Consider the following 19,330-nt stretch of genomic DNA (forward strand, 5'->3'; position numbering starts at 1 on the left):
CAGACAAAACATGAAAACAGTAAACAGCCTTGGGTGATGAAAATGGGAGTGCTGTGGCTACAGTCTTCAACCCACTTGTTTCACAGCAAGTTCTACCCATTTCATTAAGAGTTAATTTGAAAAGTTTCAAAAGCATACAACGATTCATAGGAATTGTGAATTTATGACTATTTTACAATAAGCTGTACATCCAAAGTCTGCATATATCTAACCAGAACAAGTGCCTTCAGTGGCTGCGGTTTGCAGAAATTGACTGCTGCCCTACTGCAATGGGTCCTCTGCTGCAATGCATAAAATTGAAGAGATTATCTAGGAAAAGACTATGCATTTTATTCAAACACATAAAAATCTTTCCCCAAGTTCTTTGAAGGGTAATTTGTTCTATAGTATTAACTTATTTTGATTATAAACCAATTTTTCATTGTCTCTGCAGATGTTAGCTGGAGAAAAATGCTGTCTACAAATGCTGTCTACTAAAATTATTCTATTGTATACAATAGCTTTAGAATGTTTTATTAACTAAGAGGGTGCAGCTTAAGTTATTTTCATTGTCTAGTAATTTCAGTTACCCGAAAAACTTCAGAACAATCCTAACCTTCCCCCCTCCCCCGTCCACTGCAGTTTCTTAAGACCTACCTTCAGGCCACCCTTTCAACAAAGGATGCAGTGAGCAAAGACCAGACTCTGCTACACAAAGTGCCACTTTCCATTCAGAGGATTTTGAATTATTGGTGGTGATGACGATAAATGGTAACAGCTGCAGGATTAATCGGTTTAAGAGAACTTTATTCTCTTTAAGAATCTTTTCTTTGATGAACAGATGTATTGCAGCTACCAAGATCTTGTACCTAGTACATACAATGAAACAGGAAGGATGAGTCTTTCTAGATCACCTCTGCCAAATCATGTTTGATTTCAAGGAGCTGAAACTACAGGCTTCATTCCATTAACAAGGGAGTCTTTTGCCAGCACAAGGGACCCTGTGAAAGAGGCAAGTTCCACTAGAGGATGGCTTCTTGCACTGGCACAGCTAACAATCTCTGTATCCAAACTATGGTTATCTCCTCCTTCTTTTCCTTTTTAAAGGAAATCTAGTTTCTCATGCAAGAGTGTGTGTGTGTGTGTGTGTGTGTGTGTTGACTGTATTGCTGTAAAACATCTGTTAGCAGAATGGGAACAAACAAACACCAGTTTGAAACACACAATCTGAGCCCGCATGAGGTATGTATGTATAATACAGATGTGGAAAATACCATGTATTTAAATAAAGCTGCTCTATTTAATGCCCTTTCATGCTACAAAACCTCTTTTTGCATATTTTTAAATAACTGAACCCACTGGTTATATATAGCAAGAGCCTCAAAGTCCTTGCACTAAAATTCCATATTAAGGAACTGAAGCCAGCTACTAGAATAGAGAAAAACAAAAACCTATTCATGAGAAAAGCTTAGTGGAAATGTATAAACTAAGAACTTACCATTTTTCATCCTTGGAGAGGTCAGCTCTCTCAAAGACACTCAGCAGACTGAAACCAATGTCTTCATCCATTGTCTTGAGGGTAGCCAGCATTGTCTAGAATAAAGCAGCCAGAATGAACATTCATGATATTACAGGGACCAAAAAAACAACAACCCTTAAAGCATAATTATACCTAAATTAGTGCAGATCGAATGCCGTCTTACAGAAATGTTGTAATTCTCAAAAAGTAAAATTTATACTGAAAGAAAACCTGTGTCACTGAAAATAAAATGACATGGTGATGAGAAATTCTGGATTACTCTCTGAATTATTATTAAATTCACTCCTTAGATTTATATTTATTAAATAGCTGGGTAATTTCATTGAAGACTGATGCTCAAACCCAATAATGCAAAAAGCCACACTAGCATATTGTAATCATTAATACAATTTAAGAGGTTTAAGATATATTAGTAATTGCCCCATGCATAAATATTTCCAAATATTTCCAAAATCATCAGAAAGTCATATTCCCCATTATCAATATTAAATTTGTTAGTGAGTCACCCCCAAATTTACGTTTGTACAGCCTCTCTTATACAGAGATATATGAACATTCTGACTCATGCAATACTCCTAACTTCCAAAGAATCACATACTAAATCCTTTCAGCACACAGTGATTGGATGAAGTACTTGAGATTCTTTCCCCAGAAATGTATACTAATATAAACCACCCACCTGATTTTCTCTACATACCAAGATTTCTTTTTTGGCTCTTCGGGAGATAAACACTTACCTCTAACGTGCTGAGAGTGGACCTAACCACTTCTAGATTATCATCCTTAAGGCGCATCAAAACTGCTTCTTCGATAAAAGAGTAATCAAAACCCTCCTAAAGAGAAAGAAAGGGAAAACTGGCTTTTTAAAATTACTAAGAGAGCAGTCCTAATCAAGCATACTCAGAATCCTATTCAGATCTACACAGCTTACTTCCAGGAAAGTATTGTGAGCTGTGCAACTGTCCTATTTTCAGTGAAACGTCAAACATAATACAGTTTAGATAATTACAAAGTGCCCTGACCTGAATGGCCCAAGCTAGCCTCACTTCATCAGATCTTGGAAGCTAAACAGTGTTAGCCCTGATTAGTAGTTGGATGAGAGACCACTAAGAAAGTCCAGGGTTGTTATGCAGATACAGGCAATGGCCAACCATCTCTAAAATCTCTTGCCTTGAAAATACTACAGGGTTGTCTTATGTCGTCTACAACTTGATGGCACTTTCAACCACCAATTATGAACTAATTGTGTTTCTGCAGAGGGTCAGGCCACCTAACAAATCACAGGCATACCCTCAAATGGCAACAAGCTAATAGCTGTGGGTATTTCACAACACCATCACAAACTGGAGTTAGCCATTCTTTTGCTGCATTCCCATCCACAGTTTTCACTGGAGATGTGACACAATGAACACTATCATAGCCTTGGGCATTGGAAAGAGGGTAGTGGAAACCCACTCCCATCTCTCACCCCTGACATACCAGTGAAGCACAAACTAAACTACAGTGGCTCTCCCCAATAGTTAATTCAATACTGCCTACCTCAGTTCTAGTTCACATTTAGAACTCAAGTTACTATATTATCAGTAAGAAGGAAGTGGAAATATGACTTTGTCCTACAAATAACTGTGGGCTGCAATGGAGATTAAACAATAACAGACTTAAACATTGAGAATTATAAAGATGCATATTTCTGTTATGCTGCTAACTTGTTAAGATTAAAAAACAAAGGGGCAGGAGAACCAACCTTTGATGTTTCAATTATTTCTTTTAAATGCTGAACGGCAAGAACTCTGACTGCTGACTGAGGATGATTGAGACTAAGTAGCAGAGATGTATCAGAATCCTCCAGGAACTAGGATTATAGATTACAATTATTCAGAAGCTTATTAGGTATATATATAGTCACAACAGAACAACTGCTTTTAAGATACACCACTGAATAGCTGATCTCCATCATGCAGTCATGGGGTTGGATACGAATTTTCCTTGAAAGTCAGGGCATGGTTAGAAACAGAACAGGGTGCTGCAGTGGGAAGCGGGAATCAACCAAAATTCACAAACACTACTTTTGCACTAACTTCTGACATCCTCTTTCCACTATAACCCTCTGTGATTAATCCCACACTGTGCACAAGGATCCAACTCTCAACCTTCAGGAGTACCTTGCTGTGGGATGCTGAATGCTAGAGGAAGAAGGTGAAGACAGGAAAAAGCTCGATTCATGGAAGTTTGGATCCATCCCACTGGATAATATCCCACTGGTGTTCTGCTAGAGGAAGAGGCATCCAAGCTTGATTTCTCCCTCCTCATTGCAGTCTCTTGACCACCATGACTTTTTATCTTTGACTCCCAGCATCATCGCTTTGATGATTGCACTACTCTAGGTAAGGTGAAGACTGATCTGCTTCCTCTAGTGGAAAGTAGGTGAAATCTAACCCAGTATTTTTATGAGTCAATTTTATTAATGCAATGGGAAACACACCCATTACAAAACAATATACCAGGGACATACTAGCTGTGTTTTTCAGCTCTCATTCAAAACGAAAGGTCCACAAACTAACTAAAAACAGACAGTTAATGAAGGAAATAAACCTGAAAGCAATGACAAAAGACACAATAAACAGCATTTTCAAACTGCCTACTTTAACAAATTGATTACTGTCAAAGAACTCCTGTATACGGTACAGATTTCTTGACCATGTCCTAAATTATTTATGCAGGGACCTTCAGTGTTCTACTTAATCTGAAAATGTGTCTTGAAACACACTCAGTACTCCATTCTATTTACATGTAGCAGGGCTGTATACTGGTGGGCCCACTATCGTTAGCAGTTTATCCCCCATTTCGGATCTTCTAACTGATTAAGCGGGGTTTCTTGGAAACTTATTGCGAGTTCAAGTTTCCAAGGAACACCAAAATATCATGGAACACAATATGAAAACCACTGATGTAAATGAATGTCATGTTGACTGTGAGCTAGAGTGCCTATGGACATCCAATAATCTCCACAATTTCAGCTGGAACAATGCATAGAAATGAATGCTAGAATTCATTCCAATGCAATAACCAAGCACACAGTTTGAGATCAAATTGCTAAACCTGTAGCAATCCTAGAAGAAAGGGGTTTGTGTCTCAAATATTGACATGATGAAATCACAGCAACTCACACTGTATCAACCTCTCATCAATTCAACAGTGAAAGAACAAACAAGTAGTAGTCTCAAATAATCCAGAAAGTACTTTGATTTACCTGATATTTACCACCACTCAATGAAAGGGAAATAAACTGGTGGAAGACGTCTTGCTCTTTCTGATTTCTAATAATTTTCAGATGTTCTTCCAATACCATATCAAGTGTCTGAGAGTATCTGCCATGTGCAAAAGAAAATATTAGCTGATAGGGAACATTCTAAGGCCCTCTGATTCTTGAGATTTCAGGCTGACAAGAATATTTTACAATCATTAATAGACACTAAAATGTATCCAATACTTAATATAAAGAATTTTAACAGGTAAAAGAATAACAGTAATTAATGCTTATCCAGTTCTTCCTACAAGGACCACAGAGTGGTATATGTATTTGTCTGTTCCATATATCTCAAAGACTGGAAATTGTATTTCATTTATGCCAAGAACCTGGCATGAAGTTATGTTTGAAGGCTACCTTGAGGGTACTGCAGATCAAGCAATGTGCTGCCTCACAGGGATAGCCTACTAGGATCACATAACTCACAAGCAGAATTTGTGGGGCTTGTTTTTACTATAAAGCTCTTAATTGCTTGAATCCTAAAGACTACATTTTACCCATGTCCCACTATAGCTATTAAGTGTTGGGGACAGAGGGTGGCACTAGGGGAGAAGTTGTCATCCCGCCACCCATTGGTGTGTGGTGTCCCTCAAGGGGCAACACTCTCCCCCCTGCTATTTAACATATATATGTGCCTCCTTGCCCAGCTGGTATGGAGTTTCGGACTTGGATACCATCGATATGCAGATGACACCCATTTGTATCTGATGATGGATGGCCAGCCCGACTCTGCCCCAGATGTCCTGGAACGTGCCTTCGAAGCTGTGACTGGATGGTTGAAGCAGAGTCAGCTGAGACTGAATCCCTTGAAGACGGAGGTCCTGCATGTGGGTCTAGGGTCCATGGGTGCAGGACTCTGGCTCCCCGCTCTCGATGGAGCGCCACTTACGCCGGTGTCAAGAGTGAGGAGCCTGGGGGTGGTCCTGGATGCTTCCTTGTCTATGGAGGCACAGGTCGCAGTGGTTGTTCGATCCTCATCTTTCTATCTAAGACAGTCTCGACAACTTGTCTCTTATTTATCGACCCATGACCTTACGACAGTGATCCAGGCAACAGTCACCTCCAGATTAGACTACTGTAACTCGCTCTATGCAGGGCTTCCCTTGGGCTTGATCCAGAAATTGCAGCTGGTTCAGAATGCAGCTGCACGAGTGGTTGCCAGAGCTCCAATCATGGCACGTATAACACCCATCCTCCGTCAGCTGCAGGTCCGGTTCAAGGTTCTGGTGTTGACCTATAAAGCCCTATGCGGACTGGGCAGGGCATACCTTCAGGATCGCCTCTCCCCATATGTTCCCCGGAGATCGCTTCAATCAGCTAATAAGCAGTTGCTGATGGTCCCTGGCTCCAGGGAGGTCCGTCTGACCTCTACCAGAGCCAGGGCCTTTTCGGTCCTGGCTCCGACCTGGTGGAACTCTGTCTGAGGAAACTAGGGCCCGGTGGGATTTGTTATCTTTCTGCCGGGGGCTAGACTGTCCTCTCGCCGGCCATACCACTGAAGACCGTCCACCACCCATGCAGGAGCTCATAAGTGTGACACAGGGCTTGATGTAAGAGCCAAGCCCTGCGCCTAAAATGCTGAATTTTAATATTTATACCCACCATTTGAGAATTTTTATTGTATATGGAATAGTGTTTTAATGTTTATTTATAACATTTTTATTGTTTTTAAACTGTATGTTATTAATTGTATGTTGTCACACCGCCCTGAGCCCGTCTGATGGGGAGGGTGGTCTAGAAATGTAATAAATAAATAAATAAATAGAGATCCCAAGATCTGTGTGGGAAGAGAAAGTCAAGGTATAACAAACAGTAGAGCCTCCTTAGTTATTTACTTAGAAAATTTATACCTTGCCTATCCAAAGACCTCCTTGAAGCCATTCATAATGTAAAAATAATACAATTAAATGAACCCCCATAAAATTATCAATATTAAAACAAGCAATAAAATTAACATTAAAGAAGCCTAAAATTCTCTCATGAAAGAGCCCTCAGGCTACAAGCAGAGCATAAAAACAGCACTGGAACTGAAAATGTCCTGTCCCTGATTGCCACCCTCACCAACTTTGGAATGAGGGACATGGAGAACAGGGCTTGGGAAGAGGCTGTACAGTACGGGATGGAGTGGTTTTCACACACCTAGGCCCCACACTGTTCTGAGAAAACCTATCTTGGAAGAGGGATCATACAGCCTGCTGTGGTCCATTTTTGCTGAGACTTCCTTGCTGGTTTCCCTCTTTTTGTTTTAGTTTGACAATGGTATTATCATGAACCATGGGTTAGCTTGGGAGGATGAGTTTTCACTGGAGGAGGAGGATCTGCCCCCAAGCTCTGCCTAGGTAGACACTCTCAGTGAAGTGGATTCCACAGTCCCTCCCCAAAGGGAACCTTCACCAGCACTGGCACTGCCCCTGAGCCAGAAGAGCCCTTAAGCCAGGAGGCCTGAGCATGGACCAGCCCACTGCAGACCTGGAGCTATCTCCTCCAGGGCCTCAGGAACCCAGAAGGAGATGAGCTGTGACTGAGGCCATGTACAGGCACAGAAGTGTGCACTTGGCAGCCCAAAGCCTCCCCTCTCCTGAGGAACCACCAGGAGACTAATGAGTCACTGCAGGATCTAGGTCCTGGTACTCATTGTGAATAGAGGAGCTGACCCAGCTTGTTAGAAGAGTCTACTGCTGAACCCAGCATCACCAGTAGAAAACTCTCCAAGTGAGACTGGAGACAGAGTGGGATCAATTTGTCTGTGACCTTGCTGACAAGCCTAAGAGTTGCTTGAGCCCTCTGGAACCTGCCAGCCAGGTACTGTTACTGAGAAACTCTGTAGTTGTCCAGAACCTTATTGCTCCTCCTGGATCTATCTGTAGCTTTTGATACAGTAGACCATGCTATCCTGTTGAGGCATTTAGAAACTGAAGTGGGCATCAAAGGATGTGCCCTGGACTGGTTTAAATAGTTTCTCTTGGAGTGGACTCAAAGGGTGGTCGTTGGAGATCAACTATCTCCAGAATGGGAACTACCTTGCGGGGTTCCACAGGGCACAATCTTCTCTCCCATGTTATTCAACCTCTACATAAAACCTTTAGGAGAACTCATTTGTAACTACGGAGTTGGATGTCATCAATATGCAGATGACACCCAACTCTACATCTCGCTATCTGGGTCCCCATAGGATTCAGCAGAAATCTTAGATTGCTGCCTGACAGCTGTGGTGAAATGGCTGAAAAACAACAAATTGAAATTGAACTCAGACAAGACTGAAGTAATGCTTGTTGGGAAAGCAGAGATCTTGAAGAACATTGTACTCCCCACTTTCGATGGAGTTCGTCTGACCCTTGCAGACTCAGTTAAGAGCCTAGGGGTTATACTGGATCCAGCGTTATTACTAGAAAAACAAGTTAAGGCAGTAGCAAAAAATACTTACTGCAACCTCACTCTAGCCTGGAAGATGGCTTCTTATCTTGACATGGCTGACCTGGCCACCTGGATCCATGCTATGGTAACATCAAGGCTTGACTATTTTAATGCTCTATACGTAGGTCTCCCATCTAAGTTAACTACGAGGTTCCAACTGGTGCAAAATTCTGCAGCTCGACTGTTATCAGGAGCGAGCAGGAGCATGAACATCCATCCTACAGTCACTCGACTGGCTACTCATCAGTTTCTGTGCTCAGTTCAAGGTATTAGTTATTACATACAAAGTTCTTCACGGCTTTGGTCCGGCATACCTACGGGACCGCCTCCCTCCCTATGTTCCTCCATAGCAGCTTTGATCATCTGAACAGGGTCTCCTTCAGGTGGCAGGCTGCACACAGGTGAGGTCAGCAAAAGCCCATACACGCGTTTTCTCTGTGGTGGCCCCTATCCTGTGGAATGACCTGCTTGAAGAAATCAAAAGAGCCCCCACTCTCCTGGCTTTCTGTAAACGATGCAAAACTGAACTATTCAAAAACGCTTTTTAACTCAAATGAGAGGGCTATATTGTAGGAGGGGGTCTCAGATGCTTCACTAATGAGTTAGGGACCATAGACGTCATCACTATATTGCCTTACATATTATCTGCTGCTTTTAATATGTATTCCTATGTACCACCAGTGCTCCATGTTGTCTAATGTTAGTCCTAGAATTATATTCTGCTTCAGTATTTTTTCTACTCTGTATTGGATTCTTGCTAATACTATGTCTTTTAAACTTGTATCTATTTATCCTATGGTATTGTTTATGAAATGTCCTTGACACTGTATTGAAATGTACTTGATACTGATTGTACTAATCTCATACTGTGTAATCCACCTTGAGTCTCAGTGAGAAAGGCGGACTATAAATGACAAATAAATAAAATAAATAAAAAAATAAATAAACCTTGCCTCCAGTGTGGTGAGCAGGACAGGTATCCAGACAGAACCTCCATTTGACGTCCCTCACGTTACAGCTCCAAGACTTGCAGACTTGAGTCTGACAGCCCTCTATTAACACTACTATCCATGGCCCATGCCCAAACAGTCTTCTCCCACCTTGCAGTGTTCTCAATATTCTTCAGAGAATATATATCACACATAACATAGTGTCAGAACTCACTTCAGTGTAAAGCTTACCAAAGCCTGAGTATTTTCAGGAAACAGCACAAGTACTGTACATCTGAGAGCTAAGGAATAGAGTCTTACAAGAATTGTTTTAATCATTTAACTTTTTGGATACCTGGTTTTAAACTTAACAAGACTCATATTTCATTTCTTGTGCTTGTTTCTAAATTCCATGTTCACCACGAGCCCTTTGGACTGGGTAGGATAAAATTCACTTTAATTTTAAAAAATCTATTTACGTTTATTAACATACATAGCCCTTTACAGAAAACATACAATAGACATTAGGTGGCCTAGGACAAGCGATAGCAACCAGCAGGCATACTGGCCATATACATCGGAAGTCACTTACTTTCTTTCAAAAAGTCTGATGATAGGAAGCAGCTCTTTGTTAATCTCTTCCATTGTGGTGGGATCAGAGTCACTCAACACACCACAGGAGACATAGTCCTCCAGAAACGTACTGAAATGGTAAGGAAAGGAATAAATTATCTCTTTACAGAAAGAAGATCAGCAGTTTTCTTAACTGGATAAATTGGTAAAGAGATTTTCTTTTTTGCTTTTTCTAAAAAAACCCTTCTTGATTCAAAATAACTTTTTCTTCAAGCACAAAATGTTTTTCCTTCAAATCTGACAGCACAGATCTTTATTCACAGATCATCTAAAGGAAATAACGTTTGCAGTTTCAAACTGATAAATCTTGGCAAAAATAGAGGGCGGAAAATCAAATTGATACAATGTAATATTCCACCAAGCCAAGCACTGGAAGTGAGTTAAAGTCCACCTAATGGTATCTAGTCCAATAAGTACATGAAACAAAATGGTTTGATAGAAAGGATAGCTTACCAGGCCAATAAACGATCCAAATCTTTTTCTAGTGGTATATTTGTAATTATAGCTTCTAGAAGCTTTATAGAGATTTGATTGTTCCCCAAGTTGGATTCTTCTTGCATTTCTGAAAACAGATTTTATAAAGAAACAGTAACATTTATCTGAAATAATAAATGCATTTATGGTAAAGGTTTCGAATAATAGAGGACTAATCAGGATCTACAATAATGTTTGCTGGCCTGTGTGGAATGATACAGAGCTGCCAGGACTCTGAAGGCAACATCCTACTTGGCTCTACTTTTAGCCCGTTCTTCCTCCCAAGAGCTGATTGTGGTGTGCATCCTTTCCCCCTTCCTCCATTTTGTAAGCCTGAAAGAGTGTGGTTGGCCCAAGGTAACACAGCAAGCTTCCATGGCAGAATGGGCATATGAACCAATTTTCTCAGATCCCAGTTGGCCATTCAAACTGCTACATCACATGAGGTCTCTCTATTGCTGACATCTGAAGGATCCTGTTTCCAACAGGAAAGGATCCAAGAGGATCCTGCTTCCAAGGGAAGAAGGAACTAGTTCCAACCTGGCAAATAAGTTGAACTATGAAGCAAATTAACATACCTCTCTTTCCATAAATAACCGAGTGAACTAGGTATGGTAACATGTAATGCAAAACTGGACTGACATCGTAAGTGGCTGAAATTTCATGAAGGGTAGTAACCAAGTCAGGAATATTACACAGATGGGTAAACGGCCTGCACAAGAAAACATTGAAAGCATTCATAAACACCTTAAAGATGTCTCAGCTGACATCATCAAGTTATGACATTCAGCTTCTATCAAGAAGCAAGATTTTAAGGCTCAGTTCTTATTAAATCAATATGAAAAGTATGTTATTGTAACATTTAAAGACAAGAGATGGATCACAATACAGACACGCATCCTTTCACAGGATAAATCCCTTATCAAGCTGATGAAGGCTATATGATTTATGGCCAGTCAGGATGTTCCTGGGTTGCCCACTCATAAGGGCCTTATAGTTTAGGTAGCATTCTCTCTCTCAAAGCCTGCTGCAGACCCCAGTACTTTGGAGGAAAAAGCTCGTCCAAGGCCTTTTCAATCTAGCACGCCTTCTGGTGAACAGATGCCACTCTTGAGAGTAAAACTCTCAGCATTTACAGGTCCGTGTGTTTGTTTACGGATGTTGAATGGCAACCTTCCCTGGAGGGGAAATACTAGGCCGTTACAATATGTTCTTAAACTTTTAAATACATTCTAAAGTAAGCTTGTTCTTACAGAAATATACTAATGAAAGTGCATTTGTACAAAAGCATCAGCTGGAACAAAAACTGAAAAGGTAGAAGTTCATTGACGAGAGGAAAAAATATAATAAAATGAAAGTTTAACAAAAGCTAAATTTCTTTATTATTTAACACAGGTCTTCAAAATTCTGCTTATTCAATTGATCTCAAATTCAGACTTTTCTCCAACATCATCCTCAAGCCACACCGTAATGGTAAACCAAGACTTGTATGCAGCTATTTCAAGAAAAGAACAATCTAAATGAAAGCTCTTTAAAACTGAAAGTAAGTGCCGCAAAATCAATTCATTTAAAAGCTGCTTCATTGACACATGACTGAAGAGGCATATTGTTCCACCACAACTCATGATTTTTTAAAAATTATTTACGTATACTAACTTTTTTCCAAGACCTTCTTCCTTTTGACTCTGTAAGAGGACGATCAAACAGCCAAGTCCCTCTTTAATAAGGGAGGAATATTTGGTCAAAGTCTTGCTGATCTGGAATGCCAATGCATGCACTAAAGTCACTTCCATTGTCATCTTCACTGCCAACTGCCCAACTATCATGTAAGTTGCAGCTCGATAATCTGCCAACGAGGATTTCAAACCCTGCAGTTACAAAAAAATTATATATGAGTCCAGAGCAGTATTACACAGCTTATTTTGGAAGACACAAGCATACCAAAATACTTGTCTTGATTTAAAACACTATGTGTATGCGTGCTACACTGAGGACAAGGGCCTCCCAGGAAAGCAGTCTCTCTCCTTCAACAGGCCTTCCTGGAGCAACCACTGAAATGAACAGAGAAGCTTAGCAGATAAAGGAGCATCTGTATCTGAAAGTAAGCAATTGCCAATGTACATAGTGGGTCCCCTCCCTGCAATTCTAATGGGTACCATGTTAAATTTACACCTATACAACCAATGGTCAAGTTCCCCTTGAGCCATGGACAAACCAAGTAGTCAACAGGGATATTACTGAGATAAGGATGAGGAAGAGTCCTGTACTCTGAACAAAGATAAGACATCCTTACATTGCTAGGAAATCGATTTTAATGTACCACCCTAAATACAGTAAATGACAGAGTTAAGGGGAAGAAGCAATATCTTAGAGAGAAGGTATGACTCTGGGAATAATAGCACAGTTCTAAATGAGCTACCCCTCTCAAAGGTCACTGACATCTGTGAGCTCTTGTGTTCCTTTCTTATATGCTCATGGTAATGCTGATTTCCACTTTGAATTCAGGAAGGTATTTTCCTCCAGGCCAGATTGGCTGGGGATCCTAGAAGTTTTCTGCCTTCCTCTGGGCATAGAGCAGGGGTCACTGGGGGAGGTGAAGCTGTGAATTTTCTGCATTATGCAGGGTGTTGGACTAGACAAGCCATCCAGCTTTAGGACTGCAATGTGATTATCTGACAGAGCCAGTCTGTCACTTTCATAAACTGCTGGTATAAATGCAACCTGTAGCAATGACAACAGTGTCTCTCCCTACAACTTTTGTGTAATCCAAAAATTGAAAACAGTGTTTATAGTAGCTCCAGTTGACCTAGTACAAAACACCTCCTCAAAAGCTGATGTCTGTAATCTAAAGAACAAAATAAATCATTCTGAGGAAAAGAGTGCCATCAGGTACCTTTTGGATGTAAGGAAGCAACTTGGAGACTATAGTGTCGGTTATTGATTCTGCAGCCCCAACAGCAGACACAATTGTGGAAGCATAGAAAGTAAATAGGACTCTCATCTGTGATAAACTTCCAGGATACAGAGAAAAAGCCTACAAAAAATGCTTAGAATAATAATCTCACACACAAAATCCCATAAATTGCTCATTTCACAACATTCCTTTTACTAAGTGCAATTTTCTTTTCAGTGGGATTAAGAAAACTTTTACTAGTTCACAAATTTAGTACTCAGAAATACTGTAGATGTGGCAGGGAAACTGGCATACATATAACTTGTTCAATTCATACACAACGTCACAACATACAGCACTTAGTTGTGACTGGGGGCGGGGGCAGAGGATTATGAAAATTAAGGATATGCATTGCTCATATGTTACTGTGTACATGCAGTAGGGATAGCAGCACACACAATGCCCACATTTTAATGCAAATAATAAGGTGTTGTACAAATCTGCCCACTATAAGTGAGCACAGGAACAATAATTTCAATGTAATTTGGTACCTGTAAGTTCCCAATTTCTTGTTTCCTTTCAGTGTTTAGCAGATTTGTTTTGCTTACTCTAAATATTTAAATGCACAAATGACACTCCACTTTGACATTAAATCACAACAGTATACCAACCTTTACAGACCGTGTGACTAGATTGCATAAGAAATCCATGAAACCCAGGTCTTTGTAGCAGTGCGTAATCAAAGTTCCTCTTGCCAGAGGAACTCCTGGTTTCTGTCATTGAAGAGGCCAAAGAAAAAGAATTAAGAAAGCTACCATAAATTGGAATATCTTAACATAAAAATATGCAGAAAAATCTGTAAACCAAATTTTACTATTGCAACAGGTATCAAAAAACGCACAACTGACTGCAGAAAGTAGTTTTCATCCACATAGATTTCAATACACTTGGAAGCATATACATTTTGTATGTGGACGTTGAAGTTATCCATGCTACCACGAATAATGATCTCCTTTGATGTTATTGTCAATTGTTTTTCTATGTTATATGAAAATAACCCAGTTATGTGAACTTATGCTCCATTAATCTCAGAAGTAGTTTACATGTAACAGCAACACATGGTAATAGCTATGTGACTCAATCATACATATGCACACATAGAAGAACGCCCAACTGAATTTAATGGGAGTAAGTGCTTATACACTGAGCTCTTATGCACATTTTTATGCTGAAAGTAGTCCATAATTGTATGTATCTTTATGCAAGCATACGCAGAAATGTCCTAGTGAATTCAGTAGGGTTTATTTTCAAGTAAGTGTGTTCAGAATTGAAGCCTGTCTATGAACTTCCAAATGAGTATATGCAAGACTGGATTAGTGTTCTTATTAACATCAAAAATATATTTTGAATAAAAACTGAACATAAATAATTACAATAAAGTCTTCACCCATTTATTTTACTGAAAGGAGTTGATTATGCAATCCATAATTATAACATGCTGGAAAAACAAAATTTAAAAGTGGTAAATGGTCGCCAGAGGCAACCATAACATGGTCCCAAAACGTTTAATCTTTCACAAAAAAGCCATACCAAATAGTAAGTATAATGGCTTAGATCCAATGATTTATCAGCACAAGGTACAAGAAAATGTGGAATTTTGCTGCATTCCTCACCTTCCAAGTAGTCCCTTCTGACACTTGGAATGATGATTCGTGGATTTTGGGGTGTACATGGAGAAACAGCCTTACAGGAGGGCAGATCAGAGAGGAAAGGGATGAAATTGTCCGTTCCTCCCTTTTTTGTCAGCACAGCTGCTCTTGCAGAAAGGGGGAGGGTGATTTTGCCCCCTTCCATCTGCTCATTGCAGCCTTCTGATGTCTATGACTCTCTCCATGTATATCCCAAGAGTCTGGAAATCAACTTTCCAGGGATTCGAAGGGACTGCTAGGAGGAGAGAAGCATAACAAGGACCTATGCTTCTTCCACCAACAGATCACTGAATCTACCCATCTTGACCAAACACAAAGTTTTCCTTTGAAATAGCCAACAGATAAAACATAACTTCTTTGTAGAGTTTTAAGCATGCATGCGCACACACACACACAAACATGCACAGAAGACGTAGTACTCAAGTGTTTGCAACAATAATAGATCAACACCTTAAAGATACAAATTCTCAGATTTTTCCGTACTTCACCTGAATTGGATGCAACCAATGCCACTTGTGGGTTGGGTCACTAATTTTTAGAAGCTGAATAACTCGTACAAACAATTTAGTCTCATGGTAAGGCAATACGCAGCCAACCAAACTATCCTGGTTGTAAAGATGGATATGAAACCTAATCAAAAAAGTAAAATATGTGCATGAATAAACATAGGAATTTCTGAGCCTAAAGAGCCACTTACAACTGTTGTAACAGCACTGTCCACCATAATACAGCACCTGAATTGTCAATATGAGGGCCATGACTTGATTATTCAAAAGGCTGAACACAAGCTTGATCCCTCCTCCGTAACAAGAGAATGGTATAGACATCTGGAAGGAAACCCGATGCTGTACAAACCACCAACACCCCAGAAGACTACCTCCTTTTTTCTGTGGGGGTAGGAACAATTCAGAGGATCCAAATGAGAAGTTCTTGATTTAAGGAAACTCAATGGAAACAATGCTTGAGAATCCCTGATTCAAACAGACATGAATGGATTACCTGTGAATCAGCCACTCAAGGCACTTCTGCGCTGGTTTAAGCATGAAGTAAGGAGACACATGAATTAGGAACAATGAAATATTTTCATCCAGTTGCTGGTTTACTGCTTTAGTTTGGACACTGCGCTCCAAACCTTTAGACATCTGACTGAAAAGCGTTGCCTGAAACATCTCAAAGGATGGATCAATGCCAGTCAGCTCTTCAAGGCCAGTACACCCTGTCAAAAATAGAGTTGTTTCAATACTCAATTTTTTGCAGAACTCCTATGTTAAGCAGCCCTAGAGGCTGCTTAACATCTGATCCAGCAACAAAGATTAGGTATCCTATGATCCACATGAGCACAGCCCTGCTACCAAGCCAGGTGTTACATCTAAACTGAAAAAGCTGTGAAGGCAAGCTTCGGGGGCGGGGGTTGCAAGAATTCTTTACACATACATCAGCACACTTTTATAAGGTATCAGACCAGATTAAACAGAAACATGTTCACCCATGACCTTAATTTGAAGCTGAAAATGCACTCACAGGAGAACAGCTGATCCCTTCTTTACTATGCCACATTTATCTCAGTCTTACTAATATGCTCACCAGTTTGCAAGAACACTGTTATTTTAACAAGGATTCACAGAACTTATCCTAGTCCTAACTAAGAAATTGAAACGGATTGATTCACAAGACTTCAGGAGGCAGTCTGAAGCCAAAAACAATTTTTAATGCCTCCAAAATTCAGCCCAATGTCATAGACAGAACCTGATTTCCCAAGTCAAAGAGGAGAGAAAAAGCCACTGGCAATGACAAAGGACATCGGCCTAGGTTCTTAAGAACTCTACTTACCTATCGCAAAAAAGGTTTCCCTGTCAATATTGGCAGCTTCCTTGCAATCAAACAGCAGTGAAGCCACATCTTTTCGAGTCAAGAGACTGGGATCATTCTGAGGGAGTGCAAGGCGCTTCAGCTGGTGAGCGAGGGATGTCATTTTTTTCACTTCTGTGGGGAAGAGAAAATCGTCACAGATCAAACAGTATTAAGTAAACCAAAATCAAAAGAATTTCTTTCCGGTTTCATACAAGTCTAGAAATTAATGAAACTGAAAACTAAGTGAAATCTTAAACTACTTTACCTATAAGGTCTAGAAAGACTAGAATCCTACAATTATCTAGCAGTGGAACAGAACAGTGGTAAAGCTCATGTGCTAGGAAACCGGATTGAAATTGCCTCTCTCTGTCATCTATATTAATACTGACCTGCTTTGCAACATTGCTGAAAAACTACTACTCAGAATATATGCTACATTCTTTGAATGCACATGAAAAACTCTAAACAGCACAACTGTTCCATTTTATAGTTATGCATACTGTTACCTCATGCATGTCATAAGCACCCTTGATCTCATTTAAGTGCAATGCGACCAAGACAAAAGGTCTTTCTTGCCCATGAGACTTCGTTTCATTTAAACTGGACTACCTCTCATATAAAGCAGCTACACATGCTTCGTTAGCAGTGATTCATAGGCCTTTTACTCAAAGTATTATGCTGTCCTTTTACTCAAGGCTACAAGAAAACTAGGAAGAACATAACACAACTGGGTCCCACTGAAGCTTGTGGGTTCTACTTAAGCACTATTCTGACTACATTTCATCATATAAGCAGAGTCCCTAAAATCCCCCTCTTGCCCAAATCAATTGTGGCAATGCACAACTATGAATGTACATTTGCATACTAAATAGCTGAGGATGGAGTCACCTTATAAAGTATTTTAGCATAATTCCAACTAAGTGGATGCAAATAAACACATAACGTCCAGGAATTTTAACTAGCAGATTTAGCTAGGGTCCTCACAGATTCTTTAAACTTTACCCAAACACTAAGGTTGGCTTTGTGTGGAACAGAGGATTACTATCCTAATTAAAGAGATTACAAGTTAGGAAGCCTCTGTGCCTGTTACTTTGTATTTTTAGAGCAACATGCTTGAACCCACAATTTGTGGGACATTGTACAATAATCATACACTTAGATGTTCCTGCCAGTCAATAATAATAGATGTTTTAAATAAATAAATTATAAATAAATCCAGGAGGTAAATGATTACAATAGTGCAACAAAGTGTGGATCCAGTCCCCTTCCCCCCAAAATGCAACCTTTGGATCCTGCCTACATATGCAATAAGTATGTATCTGCCACCAGGGCTGAATTCACCAATTACCCAATGATAAGCGATATGCATGAAACTGCCATTACAGATGAAAATGACAAACATCTCTAATACAATCATTTTAATGGAAAATGTGTACAATTGATGATGCAAGTCATCAATTGATGAAATATTATATGGCAAGAATTTATGAGTGAATTGGGACTTCTAGTTATTAGTAGGGAGCAAACTCTATTGAGCATGTTCTACCATGGCAACAGCTCATAAGTTCTAGAACTAGAGGCTCAGAAATGCTTGCAGTTACTGTACACTGACAGACAGGGAGAATATTCTTCATTTATGTAGGCTATACCAGAAAAAAATGGCGTAGGTCTGGAGAGAGGTTATTGATTCTTCTTTAGTACTAGAAAACATTTCTAAAAACAAACTGTTTAAATTAAGGGGCATCACTAAATACGGTCAGCATTTCCCTACGAGTCTCCTTATTTTCACAGATTACAAGAAAGCTCAATGAAGTTCTTAAGAATTGTAGAACGATCCAGCGCATGCATCCGTTTGGAAGTTAGCAGCATTTAACTTGGTAAAGCATATCACCGTAAACGCTGACTGGATCGGGCTACGACTTCTATTTACAGAGTGTCAACCGTGTACCAGGCGATGAATATTACATCAAAGATAGTCACCAACCAAAGATCTTACAACTTCATCCCCAGGCTCCTCTTGCCCCAAATGGGTCGGGGTTGGAGGCACTATGAAGCAAGCCTGAAATAAGGAATTTTAAGTACACAAAAGTAAAATAGGGAGCGAACGATCCTAGAATTTCCCCCCACCAGAGAAGGAATACGAGAGCTGCTTTCGTCCGAGAACTGCGCCCCTCTCGCAAATGGTACTGACACCCTCACCCTCACCCCTCCCCGTAGGAAAGGGAAAGACAACGTGCAAAAAGGACCCACCTGACAGCGGCACGCGCCCGGCTCCCAACCGATTTCTACTTCCCACGTGGATGGGGATCACCCGGTGTTTCTCCTTTAACTCGGAAGCGCTTTGTACTTCCGCTTTGGCCTGCGGAGGATGAGAGGCAGGGTCACGGAGTCGCTCTCTGCTGCCCCGGGGAGGCTTCTGGCGGCGTGGGAAGTAAAAGTTGGGACGGGGAGGCTGTTCGGCGAAGGGAGGAATTGCTTCTGTCGTTTGTTTAACAAGCATTCGTGCTTGGGGGTTAGGAGGTACCTTTTTAAAAATTACAAGAATGAACGCAGAGATAGTGGAACAAGCGAACGAATTTAAAATAGCCATTCATAAAATGA

General features: G+C 40.3%; 1 protein-coding gene across 1 annotated transcript in view; it reads right to left on the reverse strand.

Moving 5' to 3' along the window:
- Positions 1 to 19,038, reverse strand: part of HEATR1 (HEAT repeat containing 1) — a 56,604-nt gene extending 37,566 nt beyond the window's left edge. Inside the window, exons 1-15 of the mRNA XM_054994363.1 lie at positions 18,980 to 19,038; positions 16,709 to 16,861; positions 15,878 to 16,094; positions 15,367 to 15,508; positions 13,841 to 13,942; positions 13,170 to 13,310; positions 11,933 to 12,144; positions 10,855 to 10,988; positions 10,256 to 10,364; positions 9,762 to 9,872; positions 4,770 to 4,887; positions 3,264 to 3,371; positions 2,257 to 2,352; positions 1,478 to 1,572; positions 637 to 848 (exon numbers count right to left, since the gene is read on the reverse strand). Of these exons, the coding sequence (XP_054850338.1) occupies positions 637 to 848; positions 1,478 to 1,572; positions 2,257 to 2,352; positions 3,264 to 3,371; positions 4,770 to 4,887; positions 9,762 to 9,872; positions 10,256 to 10,364; positions 10,855 to 10,988; positions 11,933 to 12,144; positions 13,170 to 13,310; positions 13,841 to 13,942; positions 15,367 to 15,508; positions 15,878 to 16,094; positions 16,709 to 16,850 (1,939 nt within the window). The 5' untranslated portion in view covers positions 16,851 to 16,861; positions 18,980 to 19,038. The remainder of the gene's footprint in view (positions 1 to 636; positions 849 to 1,477; positions 1,573 to 2,256; positions 2,353 to 3,263; positions 3,372 to 4,769; positions 4,888 to 9,761; positions 9,873 to 10,255; positions 10,365 to 10,854; positions 10,989 to 11,932; positions 12,145 to 13,169; positions 13,311 to 13,840; positions 13,943 to 15,366; positions 15,509 to 15,877; positions 16,095 to 16,708; positions 16,862 to 18,979) is intronic.
- Between the last annotated feature and the right edge of the window lie 292 nt (positions 19,039 to 19,330).

The sequence above is a fragment of the Eublepharis macularius genome, chromosome 1 (genome assembly GCF_028583425.1).
Source record: "Eublepharis macularius isolate TG4126 chromosome 1, MPM_Emac_v1.0, whole genome shotgun sequence".
NCBI classification, from domain to species: Eukaryota; Metazoa; Chordata; class Lepidosauria; order Squamata; family Eublepharidae; genus Eublepharis; species Eublepharis macularius.